The sequence below is a fragment of the Gadus chalcogrammus genome, chromosome 12 (genome assembly GCF_026213295.1).
Source record: "Gadus chalcogrammus isolate NIFS_2021 chromosome 12, NIFS_Gcha_1.0, whole genome shotgun sequence".
NCBI classification, from domain to species: Eukaryota; Metazoa; Chordata; class Actinopteri; order Gadiformes; family Gadidae; genus Gadus; species Gadus chalcogrammus.
The window spans coordinates 17,362,145-17,380,583 of record NC_079423.1 but is presented as its reverse complement, the minus strand read 5'-3'; the positions used below and the strand labels follow the sequence as shown (position 1 = coordinate 17,380,583).

At 47.1% G+C, this 18,439-nt stretch overlaps 1 protein-coding gene across 3 annotated transcripts in view; it reads left to right on the top strand.

Moving 5' to 3' along the window:
- Window positions 1–14,982, top strand: part of rab6ba (RAB6B, member RAS oncogene family a) — a 35,288-nt gene extending 20,306 nt beyond the window's left edge. For all 3 annotated transcript variants that reach the window (XM_056604198.1, XM_056604200.1, XM_056604199.1), the window contains exons 3-8: window positions 1,358–1,411; window positions 2,825–2,930; window positions 4,389–4,500; window positions 9,119–9,212; window positions 10,688–10,754; window positions 13,801–14,982. In XM_056604198.1, the coding sequence (XP_056460173.1) occupies window positions 1,358–1,411; window positions 2,825–2,930; window positions 4,389–4,500; window positions 9,119–9,212; window positions 10,688–10,754; window positions 13,801–13,865 (498 nt within the window). In that variant the 3' untranslated portion in view covers window positions 13,866–14,982. The remainder of the gene's footprint in view (window positions 1–1,357; window positions 1,412–2,824; window positions 2,931–4,388; window positions 4,501–9,118; window positions 9,213–10,687; window positions 10,755–13,800) is intronic.
- The last annotated feature ends 3,457 nt before the right edge of the window (window positions 14,983–18,439 follow it).

Below are 18,439 nucleotides of genomic sequence, written 5' to 3'. Positions count from 1 at the left end.
CCCTCTTCAGGTTTCTTCCTTGTGGTTGTGGAGGTTTTGTCCTCGTCTCTGAGTGCTCGGGGCTAGGGCAAGTCTTCTGATGCCGGCCTGGGAATCCCTCCGAGGCCGGGACTGTGATCATGCCAACCGTCAAGGAGCAGATAGCAGCCGACTGCTGTTTATTGACTGTGCATCCTGTCGGTGAATCTAGATTCCGACGTGACGTTTAAACCTTGCTGTTTTACGTTAAAGTGATTCCCCCAATGGATTATATTACAATAATAACGTTTCCTCATGGAGCAGTCGCTTTTCTTCAAAACAAGTTGCAGTGAATTCAGAGTGGAAAGGAACGCACTAGTAGCCACCACGGAAACATCCTCAACACCACACAAACAGGCTAGCCACCAGGCTATACTATTTAGCATTATGTCTTCAGCTGCACTCTGAGTTTGATTCCTCTACACCAGGGGTGCCCAACCTTTTTTGACCCAAGATCTACTTTTCAAGTAGCCAACCTCCCGAGATCTACCAGCAAACCTACCTTCAAGCCGGGGGGGGGGTAGAGAACAATTGTTGACGGGGGGGGGGGGTTTCATTCCGTCTGCGCACGGCACCTTCTCAACGATAATCAATAATCTTCCTCCCACTCAGGGTGAAAATGGTAGGTCTTAGCTTGTTTCCCCTCAGCCATGCCAACGTTTAGGAGTGTGTAACTACTGTTGACGGCTTTCAACTGCTGTTAATAGCACATGCGCTACCGCGCGTATATGCTACCGCGCAAATTTAATTTCATTAAAAAAAAAAAAAAAAAAAAATTTTTTTTTTTTTTCGACTGGTTGGGCACCCCTGCTCTACACATTAAGAACCCAAAGTAATTTAAAAAGGATTTCTATACACCTCAGATCTCCGCAACGTTCTCCAGCACTGTTAAACAAACACAACGCCCTCGGAGCCTGGGTCTGTTTCTCTAACGATGGGAGGTGCTTAATATTTTAACACGGCATGAATTATTCACTCCGCACCTAATCTCTCCGTGTGTAGGTCTGCGTGGCGTTCTATATTTAAACACGCCGGCCTCAGGCACTTCAGTACTGGCAGGTCAGAAAAAACAAGAACTGCAATTCTACTGTAGTACACTCAGTATTACTGAGCCTGTAGTAGTACCAGACATTCTGTGTTTTCCATGGATGGAAGAAGGAGAACTTGTTTACATGTACATCCACATTTATCTTCGCCGTTATTTATCATATATTTTTGTTTTATTATTGTATTCATTTGAGGTGCTATGTGTAAAAGATGCTGTTGCTGTTTTGACGTGTTCAATGTTAATGTGTGATTGTTTATAGTGACCATGTTCTCCATTCTCGTCTTGTCTCAGGCCACGATCGGTATCGACTTCCTGTCAAAAACGATGTACCTGGAGGACCGCACGGTGAGGCAGGAAACGACCTGACCAACCACCTCTCTTCCTGTCCGTCTCGCGCTCTTCCTCACCGTCCTGCTTTTATTCTCCCTCTTTCTGATTCTCAGTTCAATCGGAAAGAGCTTTATTGACATGGAAGATAAACAAAGCAGTCTCTTTCTTTCTCTCGCTTTCTTACTGTATCGATCTCTCTTTCCCACTGTATCTCTTTCTCACTTTATCTCTTTATCAATGTATGTCTGTCTCTCTCTTTCTCATTGTCTCTCTCTCTGTCTCTCTCTTTCTCATTGTATCTCTCTCTCTCTCTCTCTCTGTCTCTCTGTCTCTGTCTCTCACTGTCTCCCTCTCTCACTGTCTCACTGTCTCCCTCTCTCACTGTCTCCCTCTCTCACTGTCTCCCTCTCTCACTGTCTCACTTTCTCTCTCTCTCTCTCTCTCTCTCTCTGTGTCTCTGTGTCTCTGTGTCTCCCTGTCTCCCTCTCTCACTGTCTCTCTGTCTCTCTGTCTCTCACTGTCTCCCTGTCTCCCTGTCTCCCTGTCTCACTGTCTCTCTCTACCTGCGATGGGGAGGGAGGTGCTCCCGGTCTAAGCTAGGGAGGCTCAGCGGGTTCCCGGGCCATGGTTCCCCTCCGCTGTGCTCCTTGGAGCGCAGTGCGGACGGAGGAGGGCTGGGAGTGCAGTCACTCAGCAGGCCAGAGCCCGTCTGGGATTATGGAGATTTATACAATCACAGACGGGCGCTCGGCTGTTTGTTTCCTGGGAGAACGTTCACGTTCGACAGCATGACCTTGGCCTGACAGCGGGTCGACTCCCGTGTGTGTGTGTGTGTGTGTGTGTGTGTGTGTGTGTGTGTGTGTGTGTGTGTGTGTGTGTGTGTGTGTGTGTGTGTGTGTGTGTGTGTGTGTGTGTGTGTGTGTGTGTGTGTGTGGGGTCAGACACCTATAAAGCTTGGTGAAAGTTATCTGAGTAATGCAACAGCTTGCTGTGGATTGGATACGTCTGTACTCTTAAACATGTTTGTTTTCCCTCAGTACTGCTGAGTACATACTCCCAGATTGCCGATGGATGGTATTGTGAGACTCCTTCAAAAGTAATGATAGTACTGCGATAATACTATCAGTACTACAAGAGTAGTGATATTAGTGTTTGAGAACCTTCAGAGTAGTGATAGTATTGTATGAGTACTGATGGTGCTGGGAGTTCTACTATGGTACTGATAGTACTGTGTCAGTCCTGATGGTACTCATAGTACTGTGAGTACTACTGATAGTACTGTGTGTGTACTGATAGTACTGTGTGAGTCCTGATGGTACTCATAGTACTGTGTGTGTACTGATAGTACTGTGTGTGTACTGATAGTACTGTGTGTGTACTGATAGTACTGTGTGTGTACTGATAGTACTGTGTGTTGTGTGTGTGCAGGTGCGTCTCCAGCTGTGGGACACTGCCGGCCAGGAGCGCTTCAGGAGCTTGATCCCGAGCTACATCAGAGACTCTACCGTGGCTGTGGTGGTCTACGACATCACAAGTACTACTACTATACTACTACTAGTACTAATACTACATCAGAGACTCTACCGTGGCTGTGGTGGTCTACGACATCACAAGTACTACTACTATACTACTACTAGTACTAATACTACATCAGAGACTCTACCGTCGCTGTGGTGGTCTACGACATCACAAGTACTACTACTATACTACTACTAGTACTAATACTACATCAGAGACTCTACCGTGGCTGTGGTGGTCTACGACATCACAAGTACTACTACTATACTACTACTAGTACTAATACTACATCAGAGACTCTACCGTCGCTGTGGTGGTCTACGACATCACAAGTACTACTACTATACTACTACTAGTACTAATACTACATCAGAGACTCTACCGTCGCTGTGGTGGTCTACGACATCACAAGTACTACTACTATACTACTACTACTACTACTAATACTACATCAGGGACTCTACTGTGGCAGTGGTGGTCTGTGACATCACAAGTACTTCTGATACTACTACAATACTACTAATACTAGTACTAAATCAGGGACTCTACTGTCGCTGTGGCGGTCTACGACATCACAAGTACTGCTAATACTTACGACACTATAATACTACAGTCTATAAAGTAAAGTGTATACCATAGTGTGTACAGTAGTCTAGTTTATAAAGTACAGTGTATGCCTTAATGTTTACCCTAATGTGCCCAGTATATACAGTACAGTGTTTTCAGTACAGCGTATACATTACAGTGTATAAAGTACTGTGTAACATGAGGCATTGTGGTGGTCCTTTGAGAACAGGAAGCTGGTTAAGACTCCATCGACCCTGTTTCCTGTTTGTTTGATGAGATCACACACTTCCACTCATATTTCACAGAACCCCTCAACAATGTCCTCCACAGATACACAGATCAGCAATGATGTAAACACAGTTTCACAGTTTACCCTGCTTCCTAGATCTCTCTACACTTTTATAATTAGATTCACCTCGTGGACATACTACTAATACTCTTTATACAACAATCTCGTTATTATTAGACAGATCCTGTCCAGGGTGTAATCTGCCCTTTAACTGGTGATTAGCCCGCATACTTAATCAGGTTTCAGACGGCCCTGGGCTCCACAAAGAGAAACACAATACTACGTGATCACCATACCCTGGATCCTGTACATACACACTCGTGTTCCATCCGCTGTGGAATATTTGAAGTATTTAGGATGTCGGATCCTTGAGTTAAACAAGATTAATACTTGTAATCCCATTTCGCCCCTCTCCATTTGATCAGATTGGCACAATAACGGCTTACAGGGGTATGCACGGAGGCAAGCGGCTCTGGGTATCTCTGCTGCTCCAAAGTGCTCCCGTTTTATATCAAGTATACGGCAGCAGGGAGCCTTGATGCCGGTTAATGGTGCAGCTTAATTGCTGGAGTGGGCCGGGTTATTTGATTGTGGTCTGTCGCTGTTCCCCCTCGACAGACGTTAACTCGTTCCAGCAGACGTCCAAATGGATCGATGACGTCAGAACAGAGAGAGGGAGTGATGTCATCATCATGCTGGTGGGCAACAAGACGGATCTGGCGGATAAGAGGTTTGTCCCGGTCAACGCTACGAGTTGTGAGTGTCTTTGTGGCTCGGCCTTTTCATGGCTGGCGGCTGCGACGGTGTCCTCGTTCAAATATAAAACTGTTCTACACATGATCTTGAAGTTCTAGTGTTAAAGTCTACATGGTCCTAATTGGGAGATTAATTTGTCTGTTCAAATATGGTTAAATAGTTTTACTTGAGCAAAGAATAATCATGAATGGGAAACAAGTTGTTACTCACATTATCATTTGAAAAACTTAGCAATTTCAATGTGAGTTCATGCTTTAAGTGACCTGGGTCACTTGTCATCATTTTAAGTACCTATCACCGAAGGTTAAAGGGTAACCTAAAACAAATAAGAGCTGGAAGCAACATCGCCATCTCTGGTGAGATATGTTGCTAGTTAGTTTGAGCCAAACTATCATGAAGTCACTTCTGATGGCTCGAACTTGTAATGGCACCTACTTTGGTCCAAACCTAAAGTGATGTCACTTCTTTAAGCGTTGAGCCTCGCTGCTGTGATCCTCGCTGCTGTGATCCTCGCTGCTTTGCTATGGTTTGCTACACTTCCTGGTCACATAGGAAGAGGAAGTCGCGCGCCCAGCCGCTTTTTATCGAACCGAAGTGTTCAACCCCGAGTCTATTAAGATCAGCCAGCCGTGGGTAAGCCCCCCACATCCAGGGGATTTGTCAGGGATGTGATTCCAGATTGACCGTCTGGACAGAGCATCTCTGATGTGGAACTCGGGGTTTAAACTCTGCCCCTAAAAATGTCCTTTATTATTTATAAGAAATAAGTCTTAAGAGTGGTAAGGTCGTTTTGGGCGGGCAGTGCGGTGGAAGGCCTACATACATCTTGGTGGGACACGCCCGCTTGATGTCACTACAGGGTCGATTTTGAAACGGCTTGTCGTGGCTATTGAACACAGAGGTGACGGTGCTACTGGTTCAAACCGAAACGTTCCTGAAACAAATGTTCCTGAAACCAACGTTCCTGAAACGCGCGCCTGGTGCAGGAACACAGTGTGTCAGGGTTTCCCAGGAGAACATTCTAGAGCATTTCTTCCTTCATGAACCATGACTATAAGCCCGGAGCGATTGTTGGACACAGCTGTTCCCTACATCCGAGTCCTTCATTCTTTCAATTCACAATACAACCAATCACAACCTGGTTCCGCAAGGACTTCCTCCTCAGGACATGACTCCACGGTTAACCTCCAGGTAGAAGCCCATCGCACATGCCCCGCCTTCTACTGCTTCTCAACCAACCAGGTGCTTTGGGCTTCACTGCTGTCCAAGCCCTCATTGGTTGTGTTCTGACCAATGACTGTTTGATTGGTTGAGAGGCAGGAAGAGTTCTAACAACGTTCCTCCCAGATGGCCAGAACAGCAGATAAGGCATAGTTAATATCGTCGCTTGAGAAGGCGCGGTTATAGGGCTGCTTTAATGGCAAGCTGTGCACGCGGTTTGGCATCCTGACTGTATTTAATATGTTGGACGCTATGTATGTTGGACGCTAGTCTCATGGTCTTTTATGAGTTGTATTATTTCCCGGTCCGTCTGTCATTATGTAAACAGATGACTTGCTCAGATACAGTTGGCTATGTGCTCCGTTCAGTTGAGACTATCCGAATGAATGAATGAATGAACAAAGATGGGCGAGGAGCAGGATGTATACACAAAGAGCTGTGCTCATGCTCAGATCCCCATTATCGCCGTAGTAACCGCTGCAGATAATTTGAAACCGTAATAGTCTAGATCCTCCGGCCCAAGAGACCAGGGTTCGATTCCCGGCTTGGCTCGTGTCCATTTATGGATGTTGCTTGGTTTTACTTTGTTCAATCCGGTTTCTTCCTGGTTAGTTTCCTTGGCCACCAGCTGAGTCTAATGTGTGCCATTAAACTGGTAGCACTCTCCCTCCCTTGAGGCCTTTAACATTGATGAGGCAGGGGGGGGGAACGGTTTCGTGGCGGCCCACCAATACTCATAAGCCTACATATTTTATGTATACATATTGGATCCTTCTTCAGTGTTTTTCATTTTAATCACTTCCTAGAGATTTAACTGATCGTCTCGTAACGGCTCGGGATTCTGGGGACCGGGTTAGAGCGTAAATAATGGATGATTAATTTATGAACTCTTTGAGAAGCGGCTCTCTGTCTCTACGAGGAACAGTGGCTGTGTGTTCAGTGTAGGGGACGAGCAGAGCACAGCGTTTTGTTGTTCCTTTATTGTTTGGTTTTGTGCGCCCCGACGGCGCTGACAGAACTGTCGAAAAACCGTCCAAAGACAATGTGGTGTTGCTACCCGCGGCTCACAGACGCATGCTATTCAGATTCCACCGCTAGAAGATGACACATGCTATTCAACAGTTGGCTCCACTGCTAGCAGACATGACGCATGCTATTCAACCGACATGTATGTGCTACTAACATTTAGCTTCACTGCTAGCAGAAATGTACACGATGCATGCTATTCAACAGTTTGCTTCCCCTGTTGGCAAACATAGGTCCTGACACATGCTATTCAACAGTTAAATGAAACACGAAACACTGTTCAGCAAATGCTTTTATCCAAACTCACAGCGAACACAGATTGAATGCATTCGATTCACGAGCAGGTAGGGGTGAGTTGGGGCCATCCTGCTCGGTGACACTGCGTATCGAACCCCAACACACATGGACGACAAGCAACTCCTGTGTTGGCAGGAATCAAAGTCCACCCGTGTTCTCCCAACGGCTGCGGCGAGTTTAGAATCCGTTGGTAGCCATGGCAACCGGTAACTGCTCACCGCCAGAAAGGAGCCTTCTCGACGACGGAGAGAGTGGGACTAACAATTCTTTGTGGCGTACAATACGGATTCTGGATGTCTCTGGCACACCGGACACAGACCGGAGATGTTGCGTGGTGATATTGGGCCTGAATCCTAGACACTGTCTAGACTCACGGTGTATTATATAGCTGCAGGGAGGTAAGGTGTGTGTGTGTGTGTGTGTGTGTGTGTGTGTGTGTGGGGGGGGGGGGGGGGGGGTGTTCGTTATTAAACCACTGCTGGCCTGGCGGGTGATGAATAAGCCGGGGGAATGAATCCCTCAGCCCTGGAGCAAGGCAGTATCAGGTGTCGTTGGAGTATAGATGCTGCAGAGCTCTCGTTCTTCTCTCTCTCTCTCTCTCCCTGAAACAAAGACCTGCTGTTCCTTCTGGATTCCATGGTTTTGGATCGTCGCTGTTCCTTTCTGCAATGTCGGGCTTCACTAGGCAGACGCACGGAATCTCTGATCAGCCCTGATGGAAGATCTCTGATGCTCTTCATGAAATGAGAGGGTGATGAGTGAGTGAGTGGATGATGGACGAGGCGCACCACCGCTTCAAGCCCCGCGGCCTGGTGACATCACGGCTCTGAAACCGGTGATGTCATCCCGGCTCTGAAACCGGTGATGTCATTCAAAACCTGAGACTTTATTGAGTCCGACTAATTAAGTTGGCTGAACATGCCTGTATTACAACGCTCCTACGCGTAGATATGTATTTGACATGGCGGTTCGGCTCCAGGTCCTTTTTCTCTGGTTGTTTCCCTCGAGCAGAAAGGCCCACCGAGGAAGGTTCTACCACTCCGACACAACCGTCCACGGCCCCCTCCCCCTGTAAACACTGAGCTCAGCCCCCCAGCGCCGACGGCTCACCTGCACCTTGTTGCTGCGTTCCGTCGTTTGTCTCAATGAAGCACAAACCAAGCCGACTTCATTAAAACGTTGCGCTAATGGAATGGAATGAATTTGCTCGCAGCACAAAAACGATTCAATTTGTTTAAACACTCTAACGCTAATTAGCTTTGGTGTTTTGGGTACATCTGAATGTGTAAAGTTTTAATAAAGGACACTCGGCTGTGAAGTCCCCAGAGGATCATCGTGACACTCATAATCGTGTCGTACAATTACAATTTAGAGAGGTTTCTTTGGAAGTAAATCAACGTGACTTACTATTCAATACTTTGGAGTCATTACGACGCCTTTGTCCAAAGTGACAGACAGTGATTTCAGATACATGTCGACAGAGAGCAGGTAGGGGTTAGACAGTGACTTCAGATACATGTCACCAGAGAGCAGGTAGGGGTTAGACAGTGATTTCAGATACATGTCGACAGAGAGCAGGTAGGGGTTAGACAGTGACTTCAGATACATGTCACCAGAGAGCAGGTAGGGGTTAGACAGTGACTTCAGATACATGTCGACAGAGAGCAGGTAGGGGTTAGACAGTGACTTCAGATACATGTCGACAGAGAGCAGGTAGGGGTTAGACAGTGACTTCAGATACATGTCACCAGAGAGCAGGTAGGGGACAGTGATCGAGCACAATCAAGGATCTTACCAAAACCCTTTTTTGGTCTAGGAGTCAAACGCCCTAGCTAGCTACTGCAGTGTTGTTCCTGTGTTATGACTTGTTTTCTTCTGGTGGTGTGTTAATTAGTTTCCTCTCCTGGTGTGTGTGTGTGTGTGTGTGTGTGTGTGTGTGTGTGTGTGTGTGTGTGTGTGTGTGTGTGTGTGTGTGTGTGTGTGTGTGTGTGTGTGTGTGTGTGTGTGTGTGTGTGTGTTCGGTCATTTGATAATTGTTTCCTCTGCAGGCAAATCACGATCGAGGAGGGGGAGCAGCGAGCCAAGGAGCTGAGCGTCATGTTCATCGAGACCAGCGCCAAGACGGGCTACAACGTCAAGCAGGTCGGGCGGCCGGCCTTATGCTAGCATATCCTCAGCAGGCTAGCGTTAGACTAGCCGATCATCAGCAGGCTAGTGTGAGCCCAGCATAGCATTGGCAGTCGAGTGTTAGCCTAGCATTATTGTTGCCCAGCGCTAGCAGACTAGCATTGGCATTGCCTAGGATCAATGAGACCACTGTTAGCCTAGCATTAGCAGACTAGCGTAAATCCAGTTGAGCATTAACACGGCAGTGTTTATTTATCGGTCCTACGTCTGCCAAAAACATCGGTGATTGATGAGTGTGAGGACGATGTGTCGTACAAACAAACATAAAGTACGTTAACCTCTTCCGTCATGGAGGAACCAGACAACGTAGCAGGGAAGACGAAGAGGGCCTTCCCTGTCCCTGACGTCTAGTTTTATACGTTGGGAGGAGAGGTGCACTGAACCTCAGGCGACGGCTAAGGCTACACTGGGGACGGGGTGGCGCGGCTACACGGCTACTTGACGTAGCTAGCCCACAGTCAGATGGCAGATGTCTTGGCGTGTGCCGGGGGCAGCCTGTGGCTCAGTGAGTCAGAGCGAGCGTCGGAGCCGCTGTTATTACGGTGGTCCACAAACGCAAACGCCCTCCAACAAGTGATTTGTATTCTGTGTGGGCTTCTGGCTACGAGGAGGGGAAGGAGAATGGTTTAAGGCCCTTAAAAGAGCACACCGATGCCCGTTGGACCGTTCTACGCTTTCAGTGTGTGTGTTTACAAAGTTGTGTAACCGACGAAAGTTAAATCCCCGGTAAATGATTATTCTTTCACAATAATAGCTGGAACAACCAGAGGGAGAGGGCTGAGCGTTCAGCCGAGGCTTTTATCCGAGGATCTCGATGAAAGCAGGGCGTTGGCGCGCTTAATTCGGGATCTTTGTGTTAATCTGACAATGAACGAGGCCGCTCGGAGGAAGGCGTGTCTGTCGATGCGGCCGCGGTGATTCTGCCAGCCGGCGGCGGCGGCGGCGGTGCCCAGACAAACACAGATGGCTCTTTTCTTCACCGAGCTTTAAAGCGGTCAAAACACACGCCGCAGACACTCTGAATGGACAGGCAGAGGAGGAGGAGGAGGAAGAGGGAGGCAAAACAACAGGATGAAGAACAAAGAGACGGTGTTGCTCGGGAAAGCTCTGCGCTCTGCCACACTGAGCGTGTGTGCGGAGCAATGAGTCATCACTTTCAGAGCTCATCGTTTTCACCTCGTCACCGTCATTAATGAACGCTAATAGCCTAGTTTTTACCTCTTTAACTTGCCTATCGTGAGCTTCCTGCTCCATTATCAAATACTCTGACTCATTTCAGCTTTGCCTTGTTATATAGTTTTGATAGAAACTGATGACGCACCGAACACAGTCCATGTACTGACGTCTACAGGTGGGAGTCTGGGAGGGCTGGGATGTTCCACGTGTGAAAACAACCTTGTTCTCTGTCTGTCTGTCTGTCTGTCCTGCAGCTGTTCCGACGTGTGGCCGCTGCTCTCCCTGGGATGGAGAGTATGCAGGAGACCAGCAAAGAGGGAAGTATCCTTTGACTAATGCCCCGTTCATATACCCCATCCATACCCCGTTAGCCCGCACTCCTCCTGTTGAAGAGATACATCCCTACCATCGTCTGATGTCGATGGAACACACAGAACCTCAGGGTGCTGTTAATGTGGGCAAGCAGTGGAGCGTCCTAAAGAACAGTACAATGTAAACACTGGATCCCATGGCTTAGCTTATAGACTAGCTAGAGAAAAGCCTTTTATCATTTCCTTGTGTTCTTGCATGTAGAACCACTGAAAGACTTTCTTATGTCTGGAAGTTTTACTTGGATTCAAATTATTATATTATATTTGGGATTAATGTTACAAAAAGTTTAATGCAAAAATAGAATATTAACTTCACAATCACTCGACATGTTCTGATTCATTTATGTTAAACTAGTTTAAAACTCCGGATCTGTCTTCTGATCCATTTATATAACAAAACCTTTTGAGGCATATGAGGACTGTTGCCATGTTCCTTTATGTGTGAACTGTTTGTACATACAATAAGGATTTATACCATTTATAAATCCCTCTTTAATTACGTTTCTGACTGCACCTCTGGAAAAAACCCGACAGGTCTTTTATACTCCTGTCAGCCACGACCACCGTCTCCATGGAAACGAGGCTGGTTGATGAAACTGTCTTTCCCGTCACTGTGTGCGCATAAACATCCCTCATTAGTGCCCCCATGTCACGATGACTTCTGACAGTCGGTCCTGATGCCGGCCCCATCATCCTCTTCACTGTTTGGTTGAAGATGCTCTCTGAACACGTCTGCCTTCTCCAGACCCTCTCTGCGTGAGGGCCCTTCTCCAGCAGGCCTCTGGCGCTCCTGCCCTCTGGTGGCCATCCTGGGGCACGACGGGGCAACAGCCGGTTTACACGCCCGAGATATGTGACGGTGCATTTTCTTTGGCAGAGAAAATATATTGAGTGGGATTGCAAAAGTACTGCAAGGTTTATGCAAACCAACTGCCTGATGATTGAAAGACGCATGCTGCTTCTTCTGCGTGTGCGTTCACTCTGGGCGACGGGGTCGAGACGATGGGCAGGGGAAGAACATTCACGAGGGGCGAGCTGGGGTGAGAACTAACACTGGGCTCACAGGGCAGAGGACGGAACCACTGCCTTAACCCAGCAACGCGTCCATTTGGTGATACTCGGGTAAGGATCCAATCATTTTGACTGGCTTTCTTGGCCTAAATGAGGCTTTCTTGGCCTAAATGTTGTTAATAGTTAAATTGCCCCACTGGGCGGCACCTCCCCCCAGATACGTGTGAACCTGTAGCGCAGCCAGCTATCGCTGACCTGGGACGGCTGGTTTGACACCGCTAACAACTATTGATTGGTTTCTCTAATCTACGATCGCTGGACCTTGTCAGGGCATTAGCGTAGGTGCGTCTCGGAGCTCGATAGCCCGGACGTGATAGCTTTCGGGTTTTAACTACGGCGGTATAATTCCTCTGAGCCCCCATTACGGCTAATTAGCTCCACGCCTCGCGTCTGAATCCTGCTTAGATGTTGATAGGAATGGCGCGCCGCCATGACAACAGGATCGATTCCCCACACGGATGAAACCTCTATTTCTACAGAGCGTCAGATCAGGGCGAGGCTCCGGGCGCCCTTCAGCGGTCTTACTTTAACCAGAAGGTTGTCTTGTCTTGTGATGTTTCAAAGCCGTTTCCTGCTCCTCGTAGCAACGGAGGCCGGTGTCCGAGAGAGCAGGCGAGGAGCGTTTATGACGCCGTAACCCGGGTGATGGATGTGACAGGCGACAGCACCTTGGGGTGGTTCTGTCTCTGCCGACGCTGCAGTGTTCCTATTGGTTCCTGCCCCGGGGTATCGACCTCTCTGTAACGGCAGCTGCCCCCCGTCCCCCGTCCCCCCGAACAACAGATACGGCGCAGGCTCCGTAAAGGGTAAAGGTCAAACCGGTGTCCGATGTGTTTTCAACGCCGAGGATGTTAACTGCTTCTCCATTCCCGAGCGCACACAGAAGGTTAGCTAGGAGCCGGGTAGCCTGAGGCCACGGGCTTTAGCACCGGGACGTTTGGTGTTGATAGTGTTTACTCTGCCGGTCCACCGGCCCCAAAGGCCCCTGGGTAATATTTTGTGAGAGAAGGGATGGTGATTGCACTGTATTGACGAGGGGGAGGGGGGGGGGGGGTAGGGCGGTAGGGTCAGCGTGATTGACGGCAGGTGTCAAGGTCTGGCTCTAGCGGAGGGATTGAGACGGCTTTGCCGCTCCGGAGACTGTCGAGGCGATGTGAACGATAGGGGCCGATCACAGCCCTCAGACGTGTGTCTGACGACGTCGACGCTAAGTTTCCACAGCACTCGAGGCTACTCTACCGCTCTGGTTTCCTGCGTTTGCGGAATGAATGCTGAGCGCGAAAGGTTAGCGTAAATTGCCGTTGAACGACTTTTGGAATGCGGCCATTGGTGGTGACGCGGTGGATCCCGGCAGAACGATGACGACTTCCTGTCTTTCCCGTCGGAGTGCAGGTGGAAGACGCACGCACGCACACGCGTTGAGTCCCCAAATTTCAGTCGGTTCAGCAGTAGTGCTAATCTTTTGAAGGGCTGTGACGCCATCCGGGCAGGAAATCTCTCTTATCTTTGTCTCTCAGAACGGCCTCGCGGAGTAGAGGCTGTAGAACCACCAGCTGGGTAGAAGGCTACTGTCTGCTCATTAATAATCTTGAGTTCCCATGTGTGGCTTCACCCTGCAGAGAACCATGGTAGACATCTTGGCTCTTTCTCTGTTGCACGACCGCACACACGTGAACTGACTTGACTGTCTTCCTGGCGGCGGTGGAGTTGGGACGTTAGACATGGTAGTTTGTTATGTGCTGAGGCGTCCTCTAGTGGTGTAACTGTCACATTACAATACATAATGTTGTATAAAGTGTAATTGGCTAGGGTTTAATATTGGTGTTAAAGCAGATTTGTAAAAAAGCATGATGCATATTCAATGTTTGCTTTCTAAAATATCTTCCCTGCTTGTTTCAAAGTCATTCCTTAACGTTTTCCCTCAGTGATTGACATCAAGTTAGACAGACCACCGGAGCAGGCTACTACCGAGGGCGGGTGCTCCTGCTAATGCTCCCAAGCCAATCAGAGAACATCTTTTACCCCATGTCATTTTCTTTAGATTTTTGTTTTACGATTTTTTTATGTTTTAATTTGAATGTTATTAATTTGCACATCGGAGAATGGACGCCTTATCGGAATATCGGATCAATAGTTTGAACTACTGGGTACTTGAAAATGTGTCAAATCTAGTTTGTTGATGAAATTGCCAAAAAGTTCAGAAAATATCAACAAAATGTTAACGGGGCAGGATGTCCTACTATTATACGTATACACCCTTTTGTTAAGTGACAAGTTAGATACCACTCATCTTTCTTTTTGTATTTTTTATAAATTCAGGGAACTCTCTGGAAGGTTTAATTTATTTTTGGGATCTCCACCAATGCAGACAGAGTGTACAGAGACACAGATCCACGACAACGGGGGTCTGAGGACGGCATGCATGAAACATTGTGTTTTGAGCATACCTGTGTCCAATCGTGATGTTTAAATATGTCATTGCCGATATTACAACACCGTTGACTGAATGCACTCTCTAAAAGAGGAAAAAAACTTTAAATGTCCTTCTGCTTCTTAACACTGTTGGCCTGGATTTCTATACTTGACTTCAAAAAACCTTTTTGGTCCTGTGAGTTTGTGTAAATGTATGCTTATTTTGTACAGGCAACTTTAGTTTGTATTGGCACTATAAGTGACTTCTATTCTCTCTCCACCCGTCATCCAATAGGGCCCCGTTACTCTGTGGCGCCTCACAGAGTCACCCCGACCGCACTTGCCCTGATATCTGATATCGTTGCAGTGTTTGAATGCGTCTCAATAGTTGTGTTCGGATCGGCCACATAATTAAACACCCGGAGACACCAGGAGGGGGAACACTGCCCCCTGGTGGACATTATGTAAATAGTGTATTTTATGTTTCTTCGAGAGATACCTTATGGTTTCAAGCGCACTATACGTAAACCTTGTGACTTTGGTGTTTAAACAGCTGTTTAGCGAGTCAACGGAGACATTCCTGTCGAACAAAGAGAAGACAAAATTTGCACATGTAGACCTTTCAGGTGATTGTGAAGTGAGGGAAACACTTATTTGTAAATAAGAAACCACAAGAGTAGACAAACCTGTTCAAGTGTGGTACCGACGTCTTCACCAACAACAGGTTCCAGGTGACGCCTGTGTTTGAATAGCCATTGTTAAGGTTTAAAAACACTAAAAAGCTAAGCGCACTGAAGCCCCAGCAAATACAATACAGGATATCAGAATGACTATTTCCACTTAAAAACGTTCCAGTGAGGGCATTTGCTAGTGGTAACAAACGTGACAATTAATCAATCAATTGGCCCCAATTTCAGCCCGTCGCACTACCACGTTTGTTCCGCGCTGTTTCTTCGGTTGGTGTTGGTGTTCGCTTCCAGTCTTTGACATTATGCCTGCCCTGCTCTTAGCTCAGGCGCCGGAATTGTAATGTACTAGTTAGTTACTTTACTTTGACTTTGGAGTTACCTCTTACTGCACTTTTTAAGACCTGTCCTAGTTAGTGAGAAAAGAGAAAAAGTAAAAAAAACAAAAAAAAGTTAAATAACCATTTTTATCACACTTTGGGGTGCTGTGTTTCGGATTTTGAATGAATAATAAATAAAAAGACTAATTACACATCCAAGATGGAGGCCGTTGTCGACACAAGCCTAATAATCGATAATAATAGACTTGGTGGAAAACAGGACGGATTGCAGACTCTAAATTGTAGATAAACAGTTTGGGCCTCCCAACCTCTCCTGCTATTGTGTAAACCGGACGTCTGCAACATTTAATCGCCTCAATCGGATTCTGAGTCAGTTGTTATGTCAATAGATGAACAGAAATGCCTACGGTGTCTCTCTCTGTAACTGTGAAACGTTGACTCATCGCGGGAGATCTGCGGTTATTTTCGGATATTGTTGACGAATGACGCCTTGAACGTGTTCATCGTGTTTTCGCGATACCAAAAACACCACGTTCGATCTGTGACCGCCCCCGGGCCCTTATTGGCTGCCTCTACTTACTAACGTTTCCGTGACGTATTTGTTACTCTGAAAAATGGAATGTACTGCCCTGGCTGTCGCCCATAGGGGGGACTGGGGAGAGCACTTTGTTAGTGAAAGGGTATTTATTTATTTATTTGTTGAATATGAGTTTGTGTAAATACACACACGCGAGCACGCACACACACACACACACACACACACACACACACACACACACACACACACACACACACACACACACACACACACACACACACACACACACACACACACACACACACACACACACACACACACACACACACACACACGTTTTCTGTGTCCTTCAGCACAAACACCTGTTTATTTGTGACTGAATGCCGAGGGACAACATGGCTAGAAATAGGACGTTGTTATGGCGATGCACTGGGGAGGAGGGGGGGGGGGGATGTATGTGTGTAGCGCACGACCCCGTGGAAGGTCAGAGGTCAGAGGTCGTGGTTACTGTGTCCGTAGAGCGCTCCATCCACTGTACAGAGATCTGGCATGTCTCACACCATCAATAAAGACGACTTAATACCAGATCGACTGTGGTCCTCGTCTCTTCATGTCCCCGTCTCTTCCTTCGGAGCTCCTGCTCCCCAACATGGCGGCCACACAGCGGGGTGGCCCGCGGTTTTCAGAACCGAAGCTCGCTGAGGTTTCAGATGAAAGCCGAATAAAAAAAATTGCCTGGCAGGAAGCTTTAAAAGTCCCTTTTCACCTGGTGTGTGACACAGGCTAAAGATGTTTGATTTGTTTTTCAGGTGCTCAAATTACAGGAACTGCTGCTTTTTTATCCGAAATGGATCTAGTTGGTGGGATTCATTACTCAGCCATGGCATGACTGAGATCTAATCTGATGCTAATCCAGGGAAATATTTTGACAACTTCCTGAAGGTGATCGGAAGTGTGTTAGTGTGTGTGTGTGTGTGTGTGTCTCATGTTTGTGGTATGTGTGTGTGTGTGTGTGTGTGTGTGTGTCATGTTTGTTTTTGGTCAGGTTTAGGGGTGTGTGTTTCCCCGTGATGGTGCATTTAGTGTTTGCCTTCCTGTATTATTCCAGTAATAGAGTGACGTGTTTTTCACTTCCCTTGAATATTTTCCATGCATTTTATTTTAAGTCTATCTCTAAGCCTGTGTGGGCCTGCCTGCAGTTACCTGTCCCATCTCATGTCTCATGTCCTGTTCCACAACTAAACAGGTATGACAACAAACGGATTTCCTCATAAGTCTCCTACATGCAAAACAACTTTGATTTGTCATTTCTGAGGAACGGACTGGAACGAAAAACACATGACATCAGCTTCGGTTCTACCTTTGATATCATGTTCGTGTTTTTTTAAATGAAGCTTGTATAATAATAATAATAATCATAATACTAAGTATTTGATCTGTCACATATAGGCCTATGGAATATTATTATCAATTATTATTATTTGATCTTATACTGTTTCTGTTATGTGCCAGTTTTGATACGAAGCACTTACTTGTATGGTAAAGTTCCTACATACGGCAGTATCGTATCCTCAGTGGATGAGGTAATACTGCAGGCCTGATCATAATACTGTTCTTCCTGTTACTTGGTAATTCATTATTAGCCCCCCCCCTGACCAGCAGCCTTAGTTTCCCCCAGCAGAAGCTTAGCCTACATGCAGCGCTCCTAGAGAGCTCAGCCGACCCTAACAACGAGGGCAGATTATCCGCGCTGTATCCCTCAGACGGCGCTCTATTCAGGAGCGCGTGTGTGCACACACAGCGCCGTCATACTTTAATGACCCTAGCTCTTCTCTGTGTCCTGATCTTTCCGAACTTGGGGCTGCTCGACAGATGTGAGGTGAATGGAGGAGATAATCCTGTTAGCCATGCCCCCGTGAGTCTGCGGGGGTAATCTCCACCACCTTGTTCCCTTCACTAGGGACCCAGAGGCCGCCGTCTGCATGGACCTGGGGGTCTCCGGGCAGGAGGAACCCAACGATCTACGGTTTCTGTTCCGCGGCCCGGGGTTTGTTCACTGGCACTCTGGTGGTTTAAGATGGTGAAGGGAAGAGGTGTTTTTTACGGAATATTTAAACGACTGTATTGGTTTTCTGGTGTTTGAATAGAATAATAAAGATGAGATTAACTAATTATAACTATTGATCTCATGTGGGAAATGTTGGACGCAGCACGAGTACAGGGCGAGAACGTGAAAGACTGAAGACTCACTTGTTCAGAGTTCACCTTAGACTCTGCAATGCCCCCCCCCCCCCCCTGCCTTATCCCCCCCCACGCACCCCTCCTTCACACATATTGTATGTTGTACATCCTTGCACTTAATGTACGCACTTATTGTCTGTGGTACGTCCTCGCACTTAAAAATAGTACTTAGCGTTGTGTAGCATCTTATCCCAGTTATCTTTGTTGTATACAGGGAATGGGTTAACCTAGGGATTGTTAGTGCTTGGCACTTACAGTATATGAACATCCTTACTGTACTGACAGCGATATATTGTTGTTTCTCTTTCTTTGGAAAAATGTACACATTGTAAGTCGCTTTGGATAG